The 25,980-nt window shown below is 43.4% G+C and overlaps 1 protein-coding gene across 1 annotated transcript in view; it reads left to right on the top strand.

The window, feature by feature from the left end:
* LOC126273359 (uncharacterized) overlaps positions 1–25,980 on the top strand; it is a 53,134-nt gene that overhangs the window by 13,336 nt on the left and 13,818 nt on the right. The window contains exon 2 of the mRNA XM_049976907.1: positions 8,581–8,656. Within this exon, the coding sequence (XP_049832864.1) occupies positions 8,581–8,656 (76 nt within the window). The remainder of the gene's footprint in view (positions 1–8,580; positions 8,657–25,980) is intronic.

A 25,980-nucleotide genomic window follows, 5' to 3' on the forward strand; every position in this document is an offset into this window, starting at 1 on the left:
TTTCGGGGATAGCATCTACATATGCCGCTGAATGTATCTGCACAAATACATCATTGTACGGCTTATAGTTCAGGAGATATGACGTCATGAAGACTGAACTGCATCGTGCATCATACATGAAGTACTAATTTACTTATTCTTTACCACTAAGACACTCTTACAGTCTAGTCAAATTAAGGAAATCCTTGACACACGGCAGCGCTTTCGACAGCTTGCAACTGCGAGGTGCAAACGTCTAAAGACGAAAACAAAGGCCATCTATAGAGCTACGAAGAAGCGTTGCCTTCGAGATCTTTACAAAATCGGTTATTAGACACACGAAGCAGATGCGCCTAGCTTACAGAAACAGCTCGAGATCATGTTTCTTAATCTGGATACTGTACTTGTGCATGAAACCTCAAGATACACGTTGGGATAGGAAAAGGATGACTTGGAAGGCTGGGTCCACAATTCTTTCATAATTTGTCCTTTGAATGAGTACATTTATTTACAGTGCGCATGATAGCACAAAATGAAATTCAATAATTACCAAATATCTCTGCATATATGAGGTTGTTAAATGAAAGTAAGCTTTCATAAATTTTAACCACAGATTGACATGACACACTTTCAATTCTTGCTACCCCAAGGAATCAATGCCAGCAACAAATAAAAAGTAAGGCTTAATAAAACCTTTCTTAAACAATAATTAAGTAAAAGACAACTCTTGCATAATCTTACCAAACAGTCACAATTTTTAAGTTAAGAACTGATAATTTGGAATAAATACACACTCATGGCAGATCTGACAAATGTTCTTACATCCATAAAACGGTTAAGACGAAAAATTAATCTCAAGCAAAGAATATTGAGTTGTCATGAAAAATAAAAATCTAAGGAGGTGGCAATCGTAGAGGAAATTACATCAAAATGTTCCTCTGCAATCCAAGTATACACGCAGATGTTTGAACAGGCTCAGAAACTACCTCAAAATTTAATTACAACGTCGCTAACATATAGGATTCCAGGAAGGATATTTAGAAGTTAAAACAAGTACATCTGAGCCATAAGAAGAGAAAGGCGAAACTTAACGCGCAGAAGCCAAGCCACCAAGGTGAACAGTCCCACTATAGCAGTAACGGACGCGCCTCGAACACAGCCGGAGTGCACACGCAGGGGCACAACAGCAACAGGCCCTCGCAACCGACAGCCGCAGAAATGTCGGACTCGCGCTTCTCGAGGCTAAGAGGTGCTGCAAATAGACACCACACACATGAGATATAGGCTACAGAAATAAAAATTACATGAACAACTATCGTCGTCTTCTTAAGAGATCACGGCTATAAGCCCAAAAAGATCCATCATAAAATAAGATAGCAAGCATTACTCCCAAAAAAACTGCCTAAAGGTAAAAATCTTAAAACACTGGTAAGAGAGAATAAAAATACAATAATTACTGTCTCCGCAAATAGTTTAGGTAAACTTTACATCAAACTCTCAAGGTCGGTGTCCGTTTGAATCATACAGATAGAACAAATAAATGATTCACCTTATCCCTTATAAAGGCACATTTGCATGCCGTGCGTGAGTTTCCTCGGAAACGCCAAATCTTAATTAAATAATTAATCTCTGACAAATAAGTAAAGCCTATGGCACAGAACTGCAGCGCTATGCCGCTGATAAAACGAAACACAATTATGACACTCTTATGTTTCATTAATAAGAAGTAGGTCTGGACAATAGCTGGTGCGGGAAGCACGTATATTTTATTAACTGGCACACCGCCATATGTGGTGTTAGATAAGAACACTGCGGGTTGCAATCTCACTAGGCACTCGACCCTGTAGAGATTCTATATTTATGAAAGTAAGTTGAATTATTTAACTGTAGGCTTATTAGTTGAATACATCTGATTTAACTAACAGTGTAAACTTTTTTTTTTTTTTTAAGTTTAGTAGACAGTCACCTCTGTACGACGTATTGACATGGCTGGCAAATTATTCTAATATTGAGATTTTGAGTCCGCACCTACCGCAGCAGTGTTTGGAAACGATTTAAATACGAAGTCCGATTATTTGAATCATATTTCACGGTCAACTACGAATAACACTGCATTTACGAAAATACCATTGTCAAGCGTCTGATACCAAATAATTAAACGTCCACGTTCCAGATGAGCAAATATTAATTACAACCACACTATCATACACATACAATAATTAATATTTTATTTTATTTACTTATTTTATACCCTCCAAGGGAATACTTGGTGACTAGCCCTTACAAACATTGTTTCCTTGAATCAGTCCTCAGGTTTGGCAACTAATTAGAACCTAGTTTCACAACACACGTTTTAACACAGGAAATACCGCTTAAAATAATTAAAAGTAAAAAAAAAAACCTTACAAAGCGTATAAAATCTCAAACTCAGGTAACAGGAATTTTGCCACACGGCTCATAAGCAAATTAACAAGACTGAATAAAAAACTTGATTAAACACAGAAGCTCGAACAACAAACTACCATACATGCGAGGAGAAAGTTAAATTTCACTAGTAAACCACAAAATATGAAAATGCTACCTTGGTAATCCACAGCAAGTAAATGTCTTAGTGTTCTTTATCGTCAAGGCACTAATTTACATCCAAAATATCCACCAATGAAAAAAAAAACACAAGGTACAACACGGCTGAGGAGTAAGGAAGGAAGATTAGGTATAACGTCCCGTTGACATCAAGGTCATTGGAGACGGAGCACATGCTCGGACTGAGTCAAGGGTGGGGAAGGAAATCGGCCGTATCCTTTCAAAGGAACCATCCCGGCATTTGCCTGCAGCGATTTAGGGTAATCACGGTAAACCTAGATCATGACAGTGGGATGTGGGTTTGAACCCTAGTCCTTCCGAATGCGAATTCAGTGTGCTAACTACTGCGTCGTCTCTCTCGGTAACACGCTTGCAGCCAATGTTAATCACAATGGATTAAAATGTTCCAGTGATGCATAAGACACCAACAGCAGAGGAACACATATCAGACCTCGAGCAATACTGACCCCAAACTTTCTCGGTTCTTGCACACATGGGAACTACGAGGGCAAAACTGTAAGCGTCAAGGTGCGCACTGCATGCATAAACAAGGAAGAGTAAATCCACTGAAGGCCGTTGGAGGACACCGTCGATACAGCAGTGTGATTGCGTCTGCCCAAAGCAATGACAAGTCGATCTCGGCACGAACAGAACTAATGGCCGAAGGAACCACTGAGAGTGAACATCCCATCCCTTCTCACTTAACAACCCCGAGTCAGATATCATCGCGCTAAATTTGCGCCGCACATCGGAGCGTCAGTGAAAGAAGGCCCCGAGAAGACAGAGAGAAAATGAACTGGAGCCGACAAGGTTCAATACATTTGTACGTTATGCATATTTCTTTATACTACCGCTTTACAAGTACAAAGGTGTTTTCACTAATACACGGAAATGAAATGTTTTCGATACTTCACTACAAAAACAGTCCATTTTTGTTTTCATTTCTAAAGGAAAACCAGGAAAAATGAATACGTGGGCAATGCTGGGTTTTTCAGTCGTGCGTTTATAATGACATGCATCCGTTCGACGATCTGTGATTTTTCCCAGTCGCTTCGAAACTTCGTTATACGAGCGATCTGCCATAGACAGGAAGCACGTTCTTCCGGAAAGACTCTGTATAGCCTCATAAGTACCTAGTCCGTTTCACCGGTCTTTCCACCATGCGGTGATTTCGACATGATTGAAGATCACTTGTCTCAATGTCTCTATCACTGAGTTCGTACAACGATTGATAGGGGGAACTGTATCTTGACCTTCCGCGGTGAAAAATCTACGAATGCAGAATTCCTTATTTGCAGCCTTTATTCTATCATCGTTAGAATAGGGAAGCTACTGTAGACTACCGTAGACTACCATAAGTAAGCGTAAACTACTGCAGTTTTTTCCGGTAGAAATGGTCCGTTAAGATCCTACCCACATGACCTGTTCGTTACGTGTGTTGCATACCAATCGGGCGTTACCTCATAACCATCGCTTTCTTTACGTATGCGATCAGTGTCTTACCAGATTCTCCTCAAAACCGGAAGTGATGAACCCTCGAGAATCTGGAAAAGGACATAGCCTATACAGGGCCAGATAACCTCCGGAACATTTTTGCCCTACACAGTTATCCTCATGTCTGTTACTTAAAAATAAACAGTGCTTTAGCAAAACTGAAATTGCCAGTGTTTCATTCATGTTTTATCCGAAAACTGTTGGTCTGTAGCGCGAAAGAGAGGAATGCTCTAGCAGAATTAAAGACATCAATGGTTCAAATGGCTCTGAGCACTGTGGGACTTAACTTCTGTGGTCATCAGTCCCCTAGAACTTAGAACTACTTAAACCTAACTAACCTAAGGACATCACACACAACCATGCCTGAGGCAGGATTCGAACCTGCGACCGTAGCGGTCGCGCGGTTCCGGACTGAGCGCCTAGAACCGCAAGACCACAGCGGCCGGCAAAGACATCAATACAGGTCTATCATATAGCGCTATAAAATGCAATTTCCTCAACAAACAGGTAAAATTTAAAAAAAACACTGAAGAACATAATATTTAACATCGCTTCAACATTTCATCGAAATTATATAAAACAGGTTTCCGTTATTCATAAACAGCTTCCGCACTTATCTATAATAACAGAAAACTCTAGCCTGTGATCATGACGAAGAACCTTCTACTGAGTATAAAATAGAAACAATAATTATATATACATATATTTTATGGTGTGCACGTAAACTGTACTTCCATCAAAAATAATTGCTTTGGTTCCAAAAAAGCGGAGAACTTACGCTATCAACTAATTTTTATTACTTATAAAATGCAATTTATATTATGAACAATATAAAATACACAATGTACTAACACTGAATGATGCGCGGCTCTAATTATGTGCGAAACAAACAATCAAAAACACAAAAAAAAAACAAAGAAAAGTCGTCGGGTCCCAGTTTTTCTCTTACATATTTATTTATGTTTCTTCACCTACCAATTCTACCAATACTATCGGTACCCTACCATTTCCTGCATAATTTATGTAATGTGCCAAAACTACCAAAACGTAGTTTTGGTAGAGCTCAAATCTAGATAGCAGTGATAAGGGCCAGAGAGTTTATTCCTTATTTCCCAACGGTTAGGAATGAGACACATTGAGCCAGGTAGAAGCATGGTCTACTTTGCGACTGGAGATGGCCCTTACCCAATGCATTTACGCACCATGAATCTTAGTGAAAGATAAGAATGTACGTGTGGAGAGAGAGGTTCCGCAGAGCGTCTCGTAATACACTGTAAACTTCTCACACAGGCCAGGCGACCGAGAGACATATTCGAGGACTTCTACAACGTGGTTGGAGACGAAAGAGCGTGGAAAGAAATCAACAGCACGCTTCACTCGATCTGACAAAATAGAATTGACATGAGACTCAGGTCACAGCAAACAACAATATGACAGACACCTCGGAGCAAGATGGCGAAACTGAGCCAAAGAATAACCCAGACGACGATGGCAACAACTACCTTGACCAAATCACTTCGTATACAGGATGATTCAAAATTTCATTAGAAACTTCCAGGACTTGTACAGGGGGCTAAGTACATAATATTTTAAACTGTAACTCCTGTATAAAATTTTAGAACACCCTGTACAAGCCGTGACAGGTTACTGCACTTAGAGTCACGGAAAACCCTGTACTGTGTAGACATTGCCTAGTAACAACGTCAGTCTGTGGCAGGTGCATAGCTCGATGCCTTCGTGAGGTATCACGCCCCCCCCCCCCCACTCAACCCCCCCCTCCCCCCTCCCCCCCCCTCCCCCACACGAGCCCCACCCCCCGACAATGCCCCGCTGGACTTCGACCGCAGTAATCTACATGTCCTCTCTAGTTACTTAATAATTTTTTTCTAATGCTCTCCGTTTCCGTTAATTAATTTTAATTTTTTCCTTGTACCTCATTAATAATGCTTTAATTTTTACTGATGAATACATTATATGCTTGGAGTAATCGAACAACTAACGTTATCGAATGAACAAACTGTAAAATGTACGACCTGTTTTAAAACAATAGGCAACAGGTATCTAAATATGCAGTACATGAAATAAATAAAAAATAAATAAAATAAAAGTAGAAACACAAGGTTACTTACACATTATGCTTCCTCATCCCCTTATCAGAGTACGTGCTTGGCAATTATAAAATCTCTGTGTTGTCAGAACTGATGTGGATCTAGAAAACATCATAGAGATTTTATAATTGAAATGCACGTAATTTTATATGGAGATACATGATTTGTAAGTAAACTTTCGATTCTATTGTTACTTGTGTGAATATTATTATGTTATTAATATCAATATGCATATCGACGTCAGCGATATAGGCCTACAATTAAGTACATCAGTTCGACAAACGTTCTTGAAATCGATGACGACCTGTGATTTTCCCCAGTCGCGTGGTACATTTCGTCTTACCAGTGACCTGCGCTAGAAAAGGAGCAATTTCTTTCGCAGCGTCTGTATAGAAACTAATTCAATCCAGGGGATAGAGTTCCTATTTCACGGTCACTATCTCAGTGTCTGCCATTTCGACCTTCGTGCGATGACAGAGAGGAGGAGGAGTATCTCACTAAGTATTTTAAGGAGGGTCGTCGCGCAGATGCGGAAAGCTATAGGCCTATATCTCTGACATCGATCTGTTGTAGAATTTTAGAATATGTTTTTTGCTTGCGTATCATGTCATTTCTGGAAACCCAGAATCTACTCTGTAGGAATCAACATGATTCCGGAAACAGCGATCGTGTGAGACCCAACTCGCTTTATTTGTTCATGAGACCCAGAAAATATTAGATACAGGCTCCTAGGTAGATGCCATTTTCCTTGACTTCCGGAAGGCGTTCGATACAGTTCCACACTGTCGTCGGTTAACAAAGTAAGAGGCTACGGAATATCAGACCAGCTGTGTGGCTGGATTGAAGAGTTTTTAGCAAGCAGAACACAGCATGTTGTTCTCAACTGAGAGACATCTACAGACGTTAAAGTAACCTCTGGCGTCGCACAGGGGAGTGTTATGGGACCATTGCTTTTCACAATATATATAAATGACCAAGTAGATAGTGTCGAAAGTTCCATGCGGCTTTTTGCGGATGATGCTGTAGTATACAGAGAAGTTGCAGCATTAGAAAATTGCAGCGAATTGCAGGAAGATCTGCATAGGACAGGCACTTGGTGCATGGAGTGGCAACTGACCCTTAACATAGACAAATGTAATGTATTGCGAATACATACAAAGAAGGATCCTTTATTGTATGATAGCGGAACAAACACGGGTAGCAGTTACTTCTGTTAAATATCTGAAAATATGCGTAAGGAACGATCTGAAGTAGAATAATCATATAAAATTAATTGTTGGTAAGGCGGGTGCCAGGTTGAGATTCATTGGGCGAGCCCTTAAGAAATGTAGTCCATCAACAAAGGAGGTGGCTTACAAACCACTCGATCGACCTATCCTTGAGTATCGCTCATCAGTGTGGGATCCGTAGCAGGTCGGGTTGACAGAGGAGATAGAGAAGATCCAAAGAAGAGCGGCGCGTTTCGTCACAGGGTTATTTGGAATGATTGATAGCGTTACGAAGATGTTTAGCAAACTCAAGTGGCAGACTCTGCAAGAGAGCTGCTCTGCATCGCCGTATAGCTTGCTGTCCAGGTTTCGAGAGGGTGCGTTTCTGGATGAGGTACCGAATAGATTGCTTCCCCCTACTTATACCTCCCGAGGAGATCACGAATGTAAAATTAGAGAGATTCGAGCGCGCACGGAGGCCTTCTGGCAGTCGTTCCTCCCGCGAACCATACGCGCCTGGAACAGGAAAGGAAGGTAATGACAGTGGCACGTGAAGTGCTCTCCGCCACACACCGTTGGGTGGCTTGCGGAGTATAAATGTAGATGTAGATGTAGATATCTCGATGTTCCACGGTGCAGCAATTTGAAAATGCTGAATTCCGTACTGCAGCCTTCTATTTTCAAAAATGGCTCTGAGCACTATGGGACTTAACATCTGAGGTCATTAGTCCCCTAGAACTTAGAACTACTTAAATCTAACTAACATAAGGACATCACACACATCCATGCTCGAGGCAGGATTCGAACCTGCGACGGTAGCGGTCGCGCGGTTCCAGACTGAAGCTCCTAGAACCGCTTGGTCGGCCTTCTATTTTCACTTCCGTTACGGAGACATTATCGTGGCCAAGCGACTGAATTGATGACTTCGATCCACTTACTGACTTTAGAGTAAGATCGAAATCTCCTCAATTTTTAGCGTAATCGCTATGCTCACTTCAGTCTTCAGACGCAATTTTCCGCTGGTTTGTGTGTTTCCCCACCTGCCGGAAGGGCCCGCGCTGGAGGCGGCGGTGTCTCCGGCGCCAAGTTTTGTAACTGGGGCGGGGTGGCCGCGGCCGGTGGCCTTGTTTACTGGCGCCGCCGCCGCCCTCGCCCTTCTGCACACGCAACTCGCCAGGAAGGGCGGCACTGCGCCTATATAAAGACAGCGCCGGCGCTCCATCCATCATTCAGCGGCAGAGCCAGGAACAGAGCAGCCAGAGGACAGCCATGAAGTTCGTGACGGTAAGCTCCGCTGCGACCTGCCGCTCTAATCACGCGCCTTCAGCCGCCAGCGCGACCCCGTTCCCAGAAGCGTCATGTAACGGTTGATGATTGTTACCTTTCATTTCTACCGCTATTTGCTGGACTGTGGATGTTTATTGTCATTGCCGCTCGCAGCCAGTGTAGTCTACAGCTCTGCGACCATCTCGGATAGATCCAGCGGTATTCTTCATACCATTATCTTTATTTTAGCAGCCACGTTCATCATTATACATATACAGCGCGAATCACCTGAAACTTGCAAACCTATTATATCGTTAATGGCTCAAGAAAATCTGAGAGAGGTTTCATGCAAACGAGAATAGGCCGAGAGACACGAAATTTTGTTCTATGCGTAATTCTCTTAACTCTTCTGTCCATACAGGTATGAAGCTAGGGTTTTTTTTTCAGTGGAAGGAAGTGCTGGCTGCTCAAAAATGAATATGCCTTTTTCACATGCTTATATTTGTTGAACAGTAAGACATGCAACTGTGCGGCTTTCAATACGTATTTACGAATCTCTCACATCTCGATCACAGATGTTCAACATGTCCTCCACCATCGACATCAACAATATCACATCGATACTCTAATTCCTCCCATACTCAGATATCAGTGTCCTTCGTCTTCTAGTATCGGTGGCAGTGTTGCTGCATAAACGTCCTCATCAATAAAATAGGGCGTCAAATCCGGTGACCGTGGAGGCCAGCTGAGAAGTGCTAAGTCGCCGACTGTTTGGCGACCAATCCAACGGTTTGGTAGAGCTTCATTGAAATAATCAAGCACCCGCTGACTCCAGTGAGGGGGTGTCCCGTCTTGTTGAAAAATGAATTTGTCTTCCTTCTGTAGAGGAAACAACCAGTTTCGTAACATAGCAAGATACTGCTTAACCAAAAACGCGTTTCCATCAAAAATGACTGGTTCGTGAACAAATGAGTAGGATATCACGGAAAAAAACATTGGCTTTGGGCGAGTGTCGAACATGATTAATGTGTGCATATGTATTTCGTAGGCCACAAATTCCAACATTGTGTTTGTTACTTTCCCACTAAGCTGGAAAGTCGCTTCGTCACTGGGCATTGTGCGAAAGTTCAAAAATGGTTTAAATGGCTCTGAGCACTATGGGACTTAACATCTGAGGTCATCAGTCCCCTATAACTTAGAACTACTTAAACCTAACTAACCCAAGGACATCACTCACATCCATGCCCGAGACAGGATTCGAACAAGCGACCGAAGCGGTCGCGCGGTACCAAACTGAAACGCCTAAAACCGCTCCGCCACAACGGCAAGCATTGTGCGAAAGTGTTATCATTGTCAGTAGCATTATGAAGTTCGCCAGAAAACGCCCCACGTTTGCGTTTGTCGTAATGACGCAAATAATTTGTACGGCTTCATATCCAACCGACATCGCAAAACAAGCCAAATTGTTGTTGCTGGCAGCTGTAACTCCAGATTGACAATACGAGTTGATATTGTAGGATAAAGTTTCAAAGCATCATAAACATGAGAGCGGCCAGGACTCTTTCCTTTACATACACATCCTGAGCCTACAAACTGTCGATACCATCTGCGAATTTTCTTGCATTCGGAAGATCTGTTTCGTACCCCAACATGAAACGTCTTTGCGCCGTAATAACGGAATTACACTTTGCAACTCGAGTACACCAGATAATTTCTGCTGCAGAGTAGCCATTTTGCAAGATGTGATGGCAACCGAGCAAACAGAAGACAACCGACCTCCAAGTCACATGAATGCGAACTAGACAATGTACTCGTTCTTCCTATAACCGACCCGTCGCGTAGCGATAGATATTTTTTACAACATAATACTTTGTAATACATATACTCTTTTTGAAACAACTTGTAGTTTTTAAGCGTTAGTGTAAAGGTCTTGAAAACACAAAGTCAACGACCCAACATTTTTTAACAACTAATGTATTAGCAAATGAGTAGATGCGTCCTTAATAATGTTCACATAATAATATTTATTATGTCCAGAACTCACAATTATCATAAACAAACACATTGCTGGTTACAGATGTGATAATCAACAGACAGTTTCTTCATGATGTATAAACTCTTTTAGCATGTGACGGCATTATGCATTTTTTAATGAGATACCCCATCAGCCTAAAATGTTTCCTGAGTTGGTTAATAAAAAAAGAGAAAATATAAGATGGTGGCTTTAATGTTTCAGAAGTTCTACATTGTCTTTGCCCCCTTGAAATCGCCCCTTACAATTTTCATACAACGTGCCAAACTACCAGAAAAGTCCTCCTTTGGGATGTTCTTCAACTTGCGCGACACATTGACCTGAATAACGCTTAAGCCGTGAAAGCGTTGATCCTTATGAGAATTTCTGTACTTTTCGCTTCGCTGTATGTTCGTACTTATAACAAGTCTGATCACCCGCAATATAGAGAAGAGCTGTTTTGCATTTTAGTCAAATCACGCGATCGTACATGCATCGATTCTGTTTGAGAGTCAAGGTGTGCGGTACAAACTTAGAACACACATTTTTCTTCTGCAAAATATTGTAGAGAATGACTTGAACGCTTGATTTAGACGTGTTCAATTCGTCGCTCCATTGTGATTTGTGATACCAAAACGATGACACACTGCGGCGACACGTCCACTACATAACACAGCCTGCTCACAACCGATTCTTTGAATTCGCATCTGTTGTTTACAATTCTTGGTTGAAGCTTCCAATATAGTTACTGCGCTGACGTCGCTTATGCATCGGGAATAAAACCAGTCACGGGGCTTTTTGGACGGACGGTGAATTTTATATTATTTTCATGATGTTCAATGTGCATATAACTAGTGATTATGACGAAAATGTTTGTGGATTAATTATCACATGTGAAGGCGGAAATACTATGCTGAAACCAGTAATGTGATTATTTGTGGTAATTAATTATAAATTATTTAAGTGATATAACACTTCTTATTGTTTCCACTGAAGGCCGTAGTCCACACACTATGTTCACGTGCCAGTGCTCTTCTCAGACACTTCACACAACTGATGGCTAAGGAACCTGCTCACGGAAAGCCAGGTTCGAGTCCTTGTCGCAAATTTTCATTAGTCATGGCCTACTCATTACATCACACCGGTTTTCGTTTACAACATTTCAAGTCTTTCCAGCTTCACTCGTGTTATCGCCACCACCAATTCATTTCATTTCACTGAATCAAAATCAGTATATTAATTATTTTTAGATTATGTCTGTGCGTGTGTAACTGAGTATATGCTATTTTCGTTTTTCTCATCACGTTTCACATTACTTTATTGAAGTACCTTCATTGGGCTGAAAGACGTACTCATTTTTCCTTGTAATAATAGAAAACTTCGAAACACCTCTTGGGAAATGATAGTTCCGTATATTAAGTAGCATATTAGTAGCAACTCAGGATAGACTGGTCACCAGCATTAAAAAAAGTTCACCGTCCAAAATATTATACACTGTCTTGAAAGAGCACATTGGCCGCTCTGGTGTGCTATGGATGGTATAGAACTGGTACCAGACGCTCATGTCACTCTCCGCAGCTGATGTACTAAGTCATATCACGTGTTTCAATCGGTAGTACGGTTTCTTTTTATGTGCCCATGGGCAAACCGTGAATGAATTTAACCAATTTTTTGGTTTATCAGCACGGACTGCTCAACATCTCGAAAAGGAATGGTTCACCATTCTCAGAAACATAATACAAAAATGTGCCAGCCTGGGTGGCCGAGCAGTGCTAGGCACTTCAGTCTGGAACCGCGCTACCGCTACGGTCGCAGGTTCGAATCCTGCCTCTGGCATGGATGTGTGTGATGTCCTTAGGTTAGTTAGGTTTAAGTAGTTCTAAGTTCTAGGGCACTGATGACCTCAGAAGTTAAGTCCCATAGTGCTCAGAGCCATTTGAACCATTTGAACAAAAATGTGGGGCGGCAATGTATGGACGTGAAATACATATACAGACAAACAAATGATTACAATTGCAGAAAAACTTGATGATTCATTCGAACAAAAGAACCTCACAAATTGAGCAAGTCAGTAAGACGTTGGTACACATTATTCGGCTTGGCATTGACTGACAGACTTGTTCCATATGTTGCATATTCTCCTGAGGGATATTCCATTAAATTCTGTCCAACTGGTGCCTGAGATAATGAAAATCCCAAAGTGGCTCGAGGGCTCTATCCACAACGCTACAAACGTTCTCATTTGGCAGAGATCCGGTGATCTTTCTGCTTCAAAATGGTTCAGATGGCTCTGAGGTCATCAGTCGCATAGAACTAAGAACTACTTAAACCTAACTAACCTAAAGACATCACACACATCCATGCTGGAGGCAGAATTCGAACCTGCAATCGTAGCGGTCGTTTGGTTCCAGGCTGAAGTGCCTAGAACCTCTTGGCCACACCGGCTGGCTCCTTTCTGGCCGAGATAGGGTTTAGCAAGGACGAAGACAACCAGTAGGAACTCTTGCCGTGTGAGGGTGGGCGTTTTTTTCTTTTTTTTTTTTTGTTTAAAATGTAAGTCTCGGATCGCTTTCCATGAAGAGCAAAAGAAACAGGGCGTAGAACATAGTAGCGTACCTCTGTGCCGTAAGGGTGCAGTGTATGACAACCTAAGCGGTCCTGCTATGAAAGGAAATGGCACCCCAGACAGTAACTACTCTGGCCCATTGTCGGGCTGCATGACGAGCGACATTCAAGGTAGTAACCCACCGCCGTCTGGGACGTCTCCAGTTAGTTCTTCGCTCAGTTCGAAGCGGAACTTATCACTGAAGAGAATTATACACCAGTCAATGAGATTCCAGGCTGAGGGCTTGTCTAAAGACCGTCGCCCGCCATATGGTCCGACAATCAGACGATCTGGGGTGCCATTTCATTCCATACCAGAAATCTTTTTGGTTGCCATCCGCGGCACCCTTAAAGTACAGCGGTACGTCAGAGATATGCTCCGCCCCACTGTGTTGCCTTTTATGACAAGCCATCCTGCGCTTACATTTCAGCAAGATAATTCAAGCCAGCACACGGCGAGAATTTCTACCCTACATTGACCAGCGAGGTTGCCTGATCGCTGCCCAGTTGAGAAAGTTTGGAGCATAATGGTCAAGGACCTCGAAACAGCCTAATGCGCCAGTTGGAGAAAATTTCGCACGATATCCTTCAGGAGAACACCAACAGCTCTATCAGTCAATGTCAAGCCGAATAACTGCTTACGTAAGAGCCAGGTAAACGAAAGCTTCATTGACTTGCTCAGTTTGTGAAGCTCTTTCTCTTGAATAAATCGTCCAGTTTTTCTGAAACTATAATCATTTGTTTGTATATACATCACATCTTCATATTTTCGCTCCATTCAGCTAATTTCTTCGGGGTGTATCGGTTTTTTTTCCTTAGAATATATTTGCACCAGAAACGTTAAGAGATTTTGTGTTATCAGTCAACAGGTCCTTACGTATTTTTGGAAGTTAATACGATATTTGTTTTACGTCTACTAATGAACTGTGCGTGTAACTCAGCGAGAAAACGATTGGTTAGTACTTTGGACTGCTATTGCCAAGAATAGTCTTAGTGTGTAAGAACAGTGATCTTAGTGAGATCCCAACCGACAGGGACCTGAAAAGAGTATGACGCCTTGTGAATCAAACATGACAGCAGCATTTGCTGTTAGCGAATATTGGTCCATTTCGACCAATTTCCGAGCGAATATTGCAAAGGTAATAGCATGCAGTGTACCTTTCAAAAGATCTTTGCTCTCAGAGCCGCATAAAGCTTCACCTCTGAAAAGCACCAAACGACATAGAAAAACTGGCCACTAGCTGATTCAATGTGTTATTGTGGTCCGGTGAGTCTCGATGTTTCCTCTTTTCGAATAGTACAAGGCGTCGAGTCCATCAATGGCCCAATGAGATATTTGCCACCAGCGTGTGCATGATCCAGTTCATGCCAGATGTAGCTCTTGCGATGCTTCGAGACGTTTATTTGTACCATGGAAATGAAATGAGCGTTTGGCGTCATTGGCCAGGAAGTCCTTGCAGGGCAGGTCCGAGCGCCTTGGTGCAGGCCTGATTACATTCGACGCCACATTTGGCGACCTGAGCGCCGGATGGGGATGAAATGATGAAAACAACACCAGTCTCTGAGTGGAGAATAGTCCGACCCATCCGGCAAACGAACCCGGGCCCGTAGAACGGCAATCCGTCAAGCTGACCACTCAGCTACCGTGGCAGACTTCTGTACCGTGACTCGGGCGGACTGATTCACGTTACCTTGAACGTGAATCTGGATGTTTATTTCAACTCTCAGTGCTCGTATTTCCCTTCTTCCTAGATCTCCTTGATGAGTATGTTGTAGACACTCCTCACTTCCAAGGCGGCAATGGGCATGTTCGCAGGGCTGCACGCATACGTTCCAGGTTTTACAAATACGCAGGTACCATATCGAAATTCGAATGGTCCGCTACGGAACGTTTCCGCAATTGGGTAGCTCTATGCGATCAGTAAGTGGTGTCATCTGGAACCGAGCGAGGTGGCGCAGTGGTTAACCACACCGGACTCATATTCGGGAGGCCGACAGCTCAAATTCGCGTCCGGCTATCCTGATTTAGGTTTTCTGTGATTTCCCTAAATCACTTCAGGCAAATGCAGGAATGGTACCTGTGAAAGGGCACTGCCGCTCTCCTCCCCCATCCTTCCCTAAGCCGATGGGAGCGATGACCTCGCTGTGTGGTTCCCTTCCCAAAATCAATCAACCAACCAACCAAACTGGATGTACCATCACTGAACAGACGTAAGCACTCTTCTTGGACGAACTGAGACCTTTATCAAGGAGACGGTATTAGATGACGTTAGGTTCCTAGGGGTGAATGGTTTTTTCGACAGAAGTGCTTATCTAATTCAACACAGAAAAAAATTATTTGAGAAACAGCGTAGAAATAGTTTTTAGTAAAATTAGCAGTTCAGGCCCGTTTTGGTCTTGCTTAACAGATTCGCTGCTCAACAGATTGGAATTTCCATGCCATTTACTATTACAGTCCAAACGCAACCTAAAAGTTATTGTAACTACATGACAAGGTCAAAGTTCTGTTGGAGCCTTTGTTACATTTTATTGTAATAAATATCTGTATTGTTTTGGGTAATTTTAATAAGCAAATTCTCGATCTATCCATACGGACTGATTGGGGCTGGACACTGCATAATGCCAAGTAGTGGGCGGGACACATTGCTAGACCGCCCACCAGCGAGAGAAGCTACACCAGGGGCAACAATACAAGCTGACTTCTGTCCTCGAGCCGGTCGTGGGCTTCCTACTTAGCAGAAAAGACCTTATGTGCTAGTCACCATAGCAACATCACACAAGTTAATAGCTTGGTCAAGTCAATGACAGAGGGTGTTTATGTTCTTTTTTAATATTCTGGCTGTTGTTTCAAAATGTGTTTGCGTATAGCAAACAATATTCTATTACGTTTTCATGCATAATATGAGTATTTTATTTGAATTCACACTCCATTTCTGGATTTTGATCGTTTTGTTACAATCACGTGAGGAAAGGTGGGTGAACATCCCTTTTATAAACCCTAGTCTATGTACATAGTTAGCGATTAGTGACAGGTACCAGCACGTAGTACACAGAAGCTCTGTGCTCTGGGTCCTTGTGACATCTGGACAGTGCATCATTTTGTATTGCAGCCAATGTCGCTTTTATGTTAGATTTCGAAGTTGCTAAGTGCGTGTCGTACTTGACCCCTTGCAAATGTTATACGTTTCATAGCCTTGGTCTGAGGATGGTCTGAAAGACCGAAACCAGTATTGTACTCTAGACTGTTGCTTTTATTACAGTAGTACGTGATATCGCCATGTTCCGTAATGATGTACAAACACAAAATACGCTTATTTTATGTATTTTGATGACTGTTTCTTCTTTCAAAATGTCATATCTCATAGTTACATAGTAACCTGTCCTAATGGAACTATCAGTTCACAGTGACAACAGTTCCATTAGGAGAGTTACGTTTGTAACTATGAGGTATGATTTGACGATGGGTGACAGTGCCGGTCATTTTGGAATAAGAAACAGCAATCAACAGAAAGAGGGTAAGTGTATTTTGTACACACTGACGGAAAAAAATCTCATCAATAAATAATTAATATAGAGTAATGAAATTTTTTGAATACATTTGCTTACGCAACATTTTTAAGTGATTGACGTTGAACGTTTAATGTAAGTGTGAGAAAAGCTGCCAATGTGAAATGCTGGTACCTTACTAACTGGTGCAAGCACTGAAAGGTGTTCTACAGAATGCCGGATGTCAGTTTGTGAGATGGAGTTGGGTGCCTGTTGCACTTGGTCGGTCAATACTGGAAAGATTAGTGGTGGTTGTATCTGACGCTGGAGTTGTCATCCGATGACGTCACATAGGCGCTCGATTGGATATATATATAGTGATCTAAAAGGCCAAGGAAACATGTCAGCACTCTGTATAGCAAGTTGGGTTATAACAGTGGTACGTAGGCGAGTCCTCTGCTTTTCGAAAACATCCATCTGGAGTGCTGTTCATGAGTGGCAGCAGTCAGGGTGCGCAGTGTTACAGGAGAACTCCTGCTGTCCCACGAAATCCCACACCAGACCACAACTATAGGTATAGGTCAAGTGTACCTAATACGCAGACAGATAGGTTGCAGGCCCTCCATTGGCCTTCTGCTAACCAAGACATGGCCATCACTGGCACCGAGGCAGAGCCAGATTTCATCAGTAAACACAACAAAGTTCCACTCCGATCTTCAGTAAGGCCCTCGCTTGACATCACTGAAGTCGCAAACGGAGGTGGTTTGGCGTCAGTAGAATGCACGGTACATGGTACGGAGCTGTCCCTGCAGTAAGCAATTTGTAACAGTTCGTTGGATCACTACGGTGCTCGAACTTCTGTTGCAGATTCAGTACGATGGGACAGAGCCATACGCCGAACACTATTGTCTTCCCACCCGTGACTGTCCATAGACCGGTCTTCTTGCGACAGTACATCCTCGTGACCACTGCTGCCAGCAGTCACGTACAGTGGCTAAATTCCTGACAAGTCTTGCTGCAGAATCTCAGAAGGGATATTTAGTTTCTGTTACAAGACCTCATTCAAACTCAGGGATCTGTTGATCATGGCGATCTTCGTCATCTTTAAGGCATTCTTGACTAACGCCAACTTACTATTCCTATCTCAGTGGTAACTAACGCTCACGATCGCTACAGCGGGTATTTAAAACAAGCCTGACAGGTACCCCCATAATGGAGCTTCTAGTGCCACATGCGACAGGAGCGAAATCTGAACAGACGTCATCTTTCACAAGTTGAAACAGCTCTAGCAACTTTCGTTTATGTCGCACAACTACTTCTTGGTGTTGGGATATTTTTCGTCATTGTAAATACGGATCGTGGATAGCTCTGTATCGCAAATACAACTAGTTTGGACAAAAAATTATTAGCACCGAAACAGCTGATTTGTGTCAATAGCCTTATCGATAGCTGTCCAGTGATATCGACTGTCGAGTGCTTGCGGCCAGACGGGGCGGCGTGGACCGCCAGCACATGTAGCGGAGTCCGGGCAGCAGCAGGAAGCGGGACGGGATGTGTACGCCGCGGTGCAGATTAACTGCGCTTGCGTTCAAATATTTGGCCGGCGCGATAATAAGCTGCGGCCGGCGGCGAAGGGCGCGTCCGGCTCGGCCCTGTCCGGTCTCCCGTGACCTAGGCGGAGCGACGTGTGACTCCGCGGGGGGCCCACTGGCTGCGGGGACACAGCTGGGAGATGAGCCGTGGTGGCTCACAAATACCGGGTGATCAAAAAGTCAGTATAAGTTTGAAAAATGAATAAATCACGGAATAATGTAGATAGAGAGGTACAAATTGACACAAATGCTTGGAATGACATGGGGTTTTATCAGAACCAAAAAAGTACAAAAGTTCAAAAAATGTCCGACAGATGGCGCTTCTTCTGATCAGAATAGCAATAATTAGCATAACAAAGTAAGACAAATCAAAGATGATGTTCTTTACAGGAAATGCTCAATATGTCCACCATCATTCCTCAACAATAGCTGTAGTCGAGGAATAATGTTGTGAACAGCACTGTAAAGCATGTCCGGAGTTATGGTGAGGCAATGGCGTCGGATGTTGTCTTTCAGCATCCCTAGAGATGTCGGTCGATCACGATACACTTGCGACTTCAGGTAACCCCAAAGCAAATAATCGCACGAACTGAGGTCTGGGAACCTGAGAGGCCAAGCATCACGAAAGTGATTTTTTTTGTGTTTTTTTTTTGTTCTAATGAAGCCCCAATTCATTCCAAGCATGTGTGTCAATTTGTACCTCTCTATGTACATTATTTCGTGATTTATTAAGTTTTCAAATTTATACTGACTTTTTGATCACCCAGTAAATATACAGCCAACGCGTCACCGATGGGGTTCATCTATAGCTCGATTATAATACCTACTTTTTTCTGTGAGTCACCAGTCTTCTCACTGGTTTGATGCGTTACACCATCACTTCCTCTCCTGAGGTAGCATTTACAGGCAATGGACTCAGTCATTTGTTAGTTATGTCATTTGTTGGATATATTCCAGTCTTGGTCTCTTCAGTTTTTATCCTCTGAACCTTCTTGTACTACTAAGCGAGTTATTCTTTCATACCTTATTAGCTGCCCTAATTCTCAACATCTCAGACTCTCATTTTTCTGTTTTTCTCACAGACCAGTGACTCACTTCCACAGAGTGCAGTATTCCAAACGCAAGTTCTGACAGGGGTAACTTCCCATAGCAACCTCCCCGTCCCCCTCACAGATTCATTTCGTAAGATGGCCGAGTGGATATTACGTCAAAAATTGAACTCATATCAATCATGAACACAGGAAGAAGGTATACTGAACGGTGAAAAATGAAGCGAAACAGAAACAGTGAACGGTCCAAGTTCAAGATGTGCCACATCGTCGTGGCGGGATTGGACTGCGAATGTGGAGATTCGTGTTTAAATCTCCGTTGTGACGCACTTTTTTTCCACAAAATTATGATCTGTCCGTCCGATCATTGACGTGGCTGTTCGGTGTATTCAGATTTGTGTCTGTGCCGTGATGTAACGCCCGTTTGCAACAGCGAGGTGCAATGAATCGGCCTCCAGACGTGCGTATCTCGTATTTGTTCTACATGAGTACCACTTGTTGTCTCTACCGCTCCGTTTTGGAAGTTTTGATTCCTGAATTCCTCTGTTATAACTTAATTCACAACCGTTTATTAGTTACTTTCAGTTCTGTGAGATGTCCATGCCGCATCTCACGTGCTCTTACTATTCATCACATTTACTTGCGGCAGAAATATATTCTTACCACATGACTCATATTGTATAACCAATGTATAAATGACAGTTTCCAAGACTCTAGAAGGAGAACAGACAAGTCAATTACCGAACGGTAATTTCCTACTTGCTTTTTCCATTACGTGGACGACACGTTCGTCATCTGGCCACATGGTATGGATAACTCCTTGACTTCCTTACACATCTAAACTCCATACACCCCAACATAAAATTCACTATGGAGACTGAAACGGAGGGTAAATTAACTTTCCTTGACGTCTTGGTCAAGAGAAGGGCTGACGGCACCCTAGGTCATGGGGTGTATCGGAAGACAACGCACGCTGATCTGTATTTGCACGCAGACAGCTGCCACCACCCTTCACAGAGGAATGGGGTACTTAAAACTCTAGTACATAGGGTGCGCACTATCTCTGACGCAGAGAGTCTATCCCAGGAATTGGAACATCTGACAACTGTATTTCGAAAAAATGGGTACTCAGAGTGGCAGATTCAACGTGCTATCTTCCCAACCACTACAGCACAACCTGTGGAGATGGATGAAATCACGAGGGAGGAGGTAGGCACTGCGTTTATTCCATATACAGGCGCACTCTCGGGGAAAATCGGTAGCATTTTGAAGAAACACCGGGCCGGAACTGTGTTTTGTCCTCCGAATAAGACTCGTGCACTGGTGGGAAACGCCAAAGATGACCTCGGTTTGAGGAAGGCCGGCGTGTACCAGATTCCGTGTCAATGTGGCATGTCGTATATTGGTCAGACGATGCGTACCGTCGAGGATCGATGCCGTGAACAGCAGAGGCACACTGGACTGATATATCCGAGCAAGTCGGCGGTCGCTGAACATTGTTTGTCGGAACATCACGCTATGGAGTATGAACGCACGAGGACTCTGGTACAGACGTCGAGATACTGGGACAGCCTTGTTAGAGAGGCCATCGAAATTCGCACTAATGACGACCTCATAAACCGTGATTGTGGCTATAATATTATCAAGGCTTGGGAACCAGCGATTTGGTTAATCAAGAGTAAATCGAGCAAACGTGTAGTTGTGACGCCCACGGTGAACAGAGCCATCACACCGACGTCATCTCAGACGCCGTCGCAATCTGTACCACCGCGCGACCGTAGCGCGGGGCGCGGACAGCAGAGGGAGCGCGCCGCGGGCGGAGGGTATTTAAATCGGTCGCAGCCGCGACCGAACCTAGTTCCCCCTGAGCAGCCATTGCGTACGGATCTCCGTCCAGGCACGTTCACAGGAGCTCAGTCCGTCAGTTCACCTGATGATGACGACATGTATGGTCGCCGAAATATTGTGCCCGTTGGACACTGTAGACCGGCAGTACACCCGTGGATATTTTGATTACTTTTTTTCTAAGACGACACATGCCATGAAGGTATACATATTTTCGGTAACTCTTACTTCCCTTATCAAGCCCAACGCTAGAGTTGCCTCTGTTGTCTTTACCTTTGCTAAAGTAAAAATAATCATCATCTAACAAATTGTCAATTTTCTTTTAGATACGTACTTACGTGCTACAAATGAAGCTTTGGTATGTTGCACATTTCAACCGTTTCCGAGAAACTGAGGTTCAAACTTTTACGAGCCGGTTAAGCTTTCGAATCTCTTCTTTTTTTTTACTAAGCTTCCACCAAACACTCGTATCGCAACTGGCGTCATTGTAAAGATACAGAAGACGTATCTTTGCAGTGTACAGTAACAAATGAGCGCCCTGAGCGGTTATAAACTCATTAATATCAAATGGTTCAAATGGCTCTGAGCGCTATGGCACTTAACATCTGAGGTCATTAGTCGCCTAGAACTTAGAACTACTTAAACCTAATCAACCTAAGTACATCACACACAACTCTGCCTGATGCAGGATTCGAACCTGTGATCGTAGCAGTCGCGCGGTTCCAAACTGAAGCGCCTAGAACCGCTTGTCCTCAGCTGTCGGCCTCATGACTACCAACTCAGTCACTAATGATATCGAAATGAAGCAGTCTGTAGCACAAAAGGTGGGAAAGCGGGACATCCAGGCCCATTCCACCAACAGAAGACACTGTTGCTGTTTACTGATGCAATTCACGCACAGAGTATTTTATTCGGAGCGGGTATGGCGCAGAATGACTTCACTGCGATACACGAATAAAAGTATCGATAAATAAGTCATTTTCTAACGATTCCTTACTATATCTTGTGGTGTCACCGCCAGACACCACACTTGCTAGGTGGTAGCCTTTAAATCGGCCGCGGTCCGGTAGTATACGTCGGACCCGCGTGTCGCCACTATCAGTGATTGCAGACCGAGCGCCGCCACATGGCAGGTCTAGAGAGACTTCCTAGCACTCGCCCAGTTGTACAGCCTACTTCGCTAGCGATGGTTCTCTGACTTCTACGCTCTCATTTGCCGAGACGATAGTTAGCATAGCCTTCAGCTACGTTATTTGCTACGACCTAGCAAGGCGCCATACTCAGTTACCATTGATATTGAGCATCATGTACCGTCCAGAGCGACATTCGTCATTAATGGATTAAGTATTCCACCAGCTACGTCCGTTTTTCTCAATTCTAATTCCCTTGTCATGTTCCAGACCTCACGCCAGCCTGCGTGAGCTAAAACGCGTTCATTTCGGCCTCCTGTAGTAACGGTGTTGGCTCTCCTGCCAACCACAACATATCTCACCTCGGATGTCTATAATTTGCCTTTTTAACGATCCTGTCCGAAGGAAGATGTATCGTTAACTGGTAAGTAACATGATTCATTAACCATTTTGTGAAATCACAGTAGCTGCATTTCGATCGATACGAGAGCGAATTCAACCACTGTGACTTAACCATCGGTTAAGTATCTCATGGCTCAACAAGGTGGTTTACGGCGGAATGTTTTTGAAAGCGCGACAACGCGGCACTCAGTGAGGAGTCTTCAGGTGCTGTCGATCGGGAATTCCCGGTGGAAGAAGGCTAAGTACGGAATTGTATTTACCGTCACTTACCGAAAGATACATAATACTAGTTCACACGTAGGAAATGACGTCATATACCGAAGTATTAATGAAGGTTGTTTTATTTGAATTCCGTGGCATTATTTTGTCATTATGATTCAATTATAACTTTCAATAAATGTAATTAATTTCTAGTAACGTATCAATCCATTGTGTGCAGTGAACTCCACCAAACCGATCGTTAGATTTCACTAACAATGAACTAATCTATCAGCGACAAGGGCAAGGTTCTTTATGAGCGAATTGAGGCAATTCAGCAGAACCACTAGATTCGAACGATTTTTTATCGAACTCGTACGGAACAAGTCATTTTACAGTATGTATCTTCGTAGCTGAGTGTGGCGGCACGGTAGCTCAGCGTGTTCGGTCAGAGGGATAGCCTCCCTTTGTAATATAAAAACCGAGTCAATGGAACGACGATGGACACCCGCCTCACGTGGAAACCCCACATTGATGGTGCCTGTCAAAAAGCATACGTAATGCTACACAAACTCTACCCATTGTTGAAGGGCCCAGGCCTTTCGATCCACTCCAAGCTGCTCATCTGGACGTCCTGCGTCCTGTCACTCCTGCTATACGGGTGCGAGCTGTGGGGCCTAGCAGCTGACACCCATGTTCTCCAGGCCCAGGTGGTGCAAAGTAAATCACTCAGGATCATATTAAACGCTCCCCGTTACGTCTCCAACAATGACATCCGCCGTATTCTCCGTATTCCGCCGCTGGTGCAACAAATCCGACTTCGCGCCTCGAACACACTTACCTTCCTCCAAAACTCACCTCATGATCACCTTACAGCTCTTTGTCATGCTGTTGGAGACGTACCTTACCCTCATCCAACGCTGATACTTCAGCGCCGGTATCGCCCCAACTGACGGTCTCACCGCAGCTGGGTTTCTGCTAATGTTTTGATCGCTCAACTTTACTATTATACCGTCCTTGTCGCATAAAAACGCCATTTCGAACCAAATATTCACTCTGAAGGCAGGCCCAAAGCGATCCTTCAATAAGTCAGGGGACGTAAGTCCCGTCAAGTTTGCGGGGGTGACGATGAACTTAAAGAAGCGTTATGGGACGTTCGCCCCGAACAAATAGAACGAACAATCACGAGCAAAATGAGATCAACACAAAAAAAAGTGTTCAACGTTGCTGACTGCCATACGGAGGATCCGTGTTCGATTCCCGGTACTACCAAGGATTTTTCCTTGGTGGAAGGAGTGGTAGGCGGCGCACTCAGCCGACTTACGCGACTGGTTAGTAGCCGTGCCAGGGTCAAACCCGACGACAACTGGGATGGCAGTGTGCTGATCACATTCCCCATCACACGCGTTCGTTGACGCCACCGGCAGAATACGACGCTGTGGTCGGTCAGGCTCTAAGAGACGGCAGGGTCAGAAAGCTGAACTGTACATTTTCACCTTATGCCATTGTTTTCGACGGATATGTCCATGCCTGCCATTTAGAGGTTCCAAAATGACACATTGGTCTTCATTTAACATCAATTAACAAATTATTTTTCAATTCACCTCATGCATCTACATTTACAACTAGCTTAGCGCCCACTGCTTCGCTCGCGTAGAATGTATTGTTTGCACAGATATATTTTTTTAATCGAATTCTTAATTTGTTCTCAAATCCCAACACTTTCTGAATGTTTCACGCTAATGAAGGTCACAGGATCATGTTTTTCTCCGAATCTACGTCTGACCAAAAAGCGATTCTGGTAGCTGGAGTCGGCCATTATTTTAATCCTGCCTTTTGAGTTCTTGTCGTGATATTTCCAATCGAGAAGTAAAATACCAAATTTAATACATTTAACCTTTAAAATGTTTTAATATACTACATGTTTTCTTAAAAATTTTCATTCTCTGTTACATGCCATTTAGGTTCGAACTCCCAAATACATTCAAACAGGTATTTTTTATTTTTAACACAGAAGCCAAATAAAAATCTTCGTAGACTTAGCTTCAAGAATGCTTTCATAAGGAAATATTTCCGTAGCACCTTTCATCCGCTATTTCAGTGCCTTGGGGGTTGAATTTCCAAAAACAATAGAACACATTTTTTTTTAATTTCTGGCTGACAAACCAAATATCACATTTCCTAGTTATAGCTTCAACATTTCGTCAATAGCGACATACTTTCTAGAAGTATTACATCCCCCATTTGAACCGCTTTGGAGTAGTATTTCGAGCAATCCCTTCTTAAATGATGTCTACAACATGAGATCAACACACACTTCAAATTTCAAGTTTCTATCTTTAGCGGTTTGGGCTGGGCAGTTATGGGTCAATCAGTCTGTCTTGACATTTCCATTTATATAGACGTTAGACTTCTTTATTCGTTGTAGCAAAATAGCGTTTTGTGGAAGATTACCTGTCCAACTGCACACGCCCATTCCATTACAGAGCTTCCACCAGCTTGGACAGTCCCCTGCTGACAAGCAGGGTCCGTGGTTTCATGAGATTGTTTCCATACCCGTACACGTCTATCCCCTCTATACAATTTCAAACGATACTCATCCGAAAAGGCAACGTGTTTACAGACATCAATAGTCCAATGTCGGTGTTGACGTGCCCAGGCCAGGCGTAAAGTTTTGAATTTTGCAGTCATCAAGGGTACACGAGTGGACCTTCGGCACCGAAAGCCCATATCGACGATGTTTCGTTGAATGATTGGCATGCTGACACATGTTGACGGCCCAGCACTGAAATCTGCAGCAATTTGCGGAAGGGTTGCACTTCTGTCACGCTGAACGATTCTCATCAGTCGACGTTGGTCCCTCGCTTGCAGGTTCCTTTTACTGCGCAAGGATGTCGGAGATTTGATGTTTTACCGGATTCCAAATTTCACGGTACACTCGTGAAACAGTCGTAAGGCGCCGGAGATGACGTATCGCATCGCTCGTGCGCTGACTGTAAGACCACGTTCAAACTGTCTTAAGTCT

This window comes from Schistocerca gregaria, chromosome 5 (genome assembly GCF_023897955.1).
Source record: "Schistocerca gregaria isolate iqSchGreg1 chromosome 5, iqSchGreg1.2, whole genome shotgun sequence".
Classification (NCBI taxonomy): domain Eukaryota; kingdom Metazoa; phylum Arthropoda; class Insecta; order Orthoptera; family Acrididae; genus Schistocerca; species Schistocerca gregaria.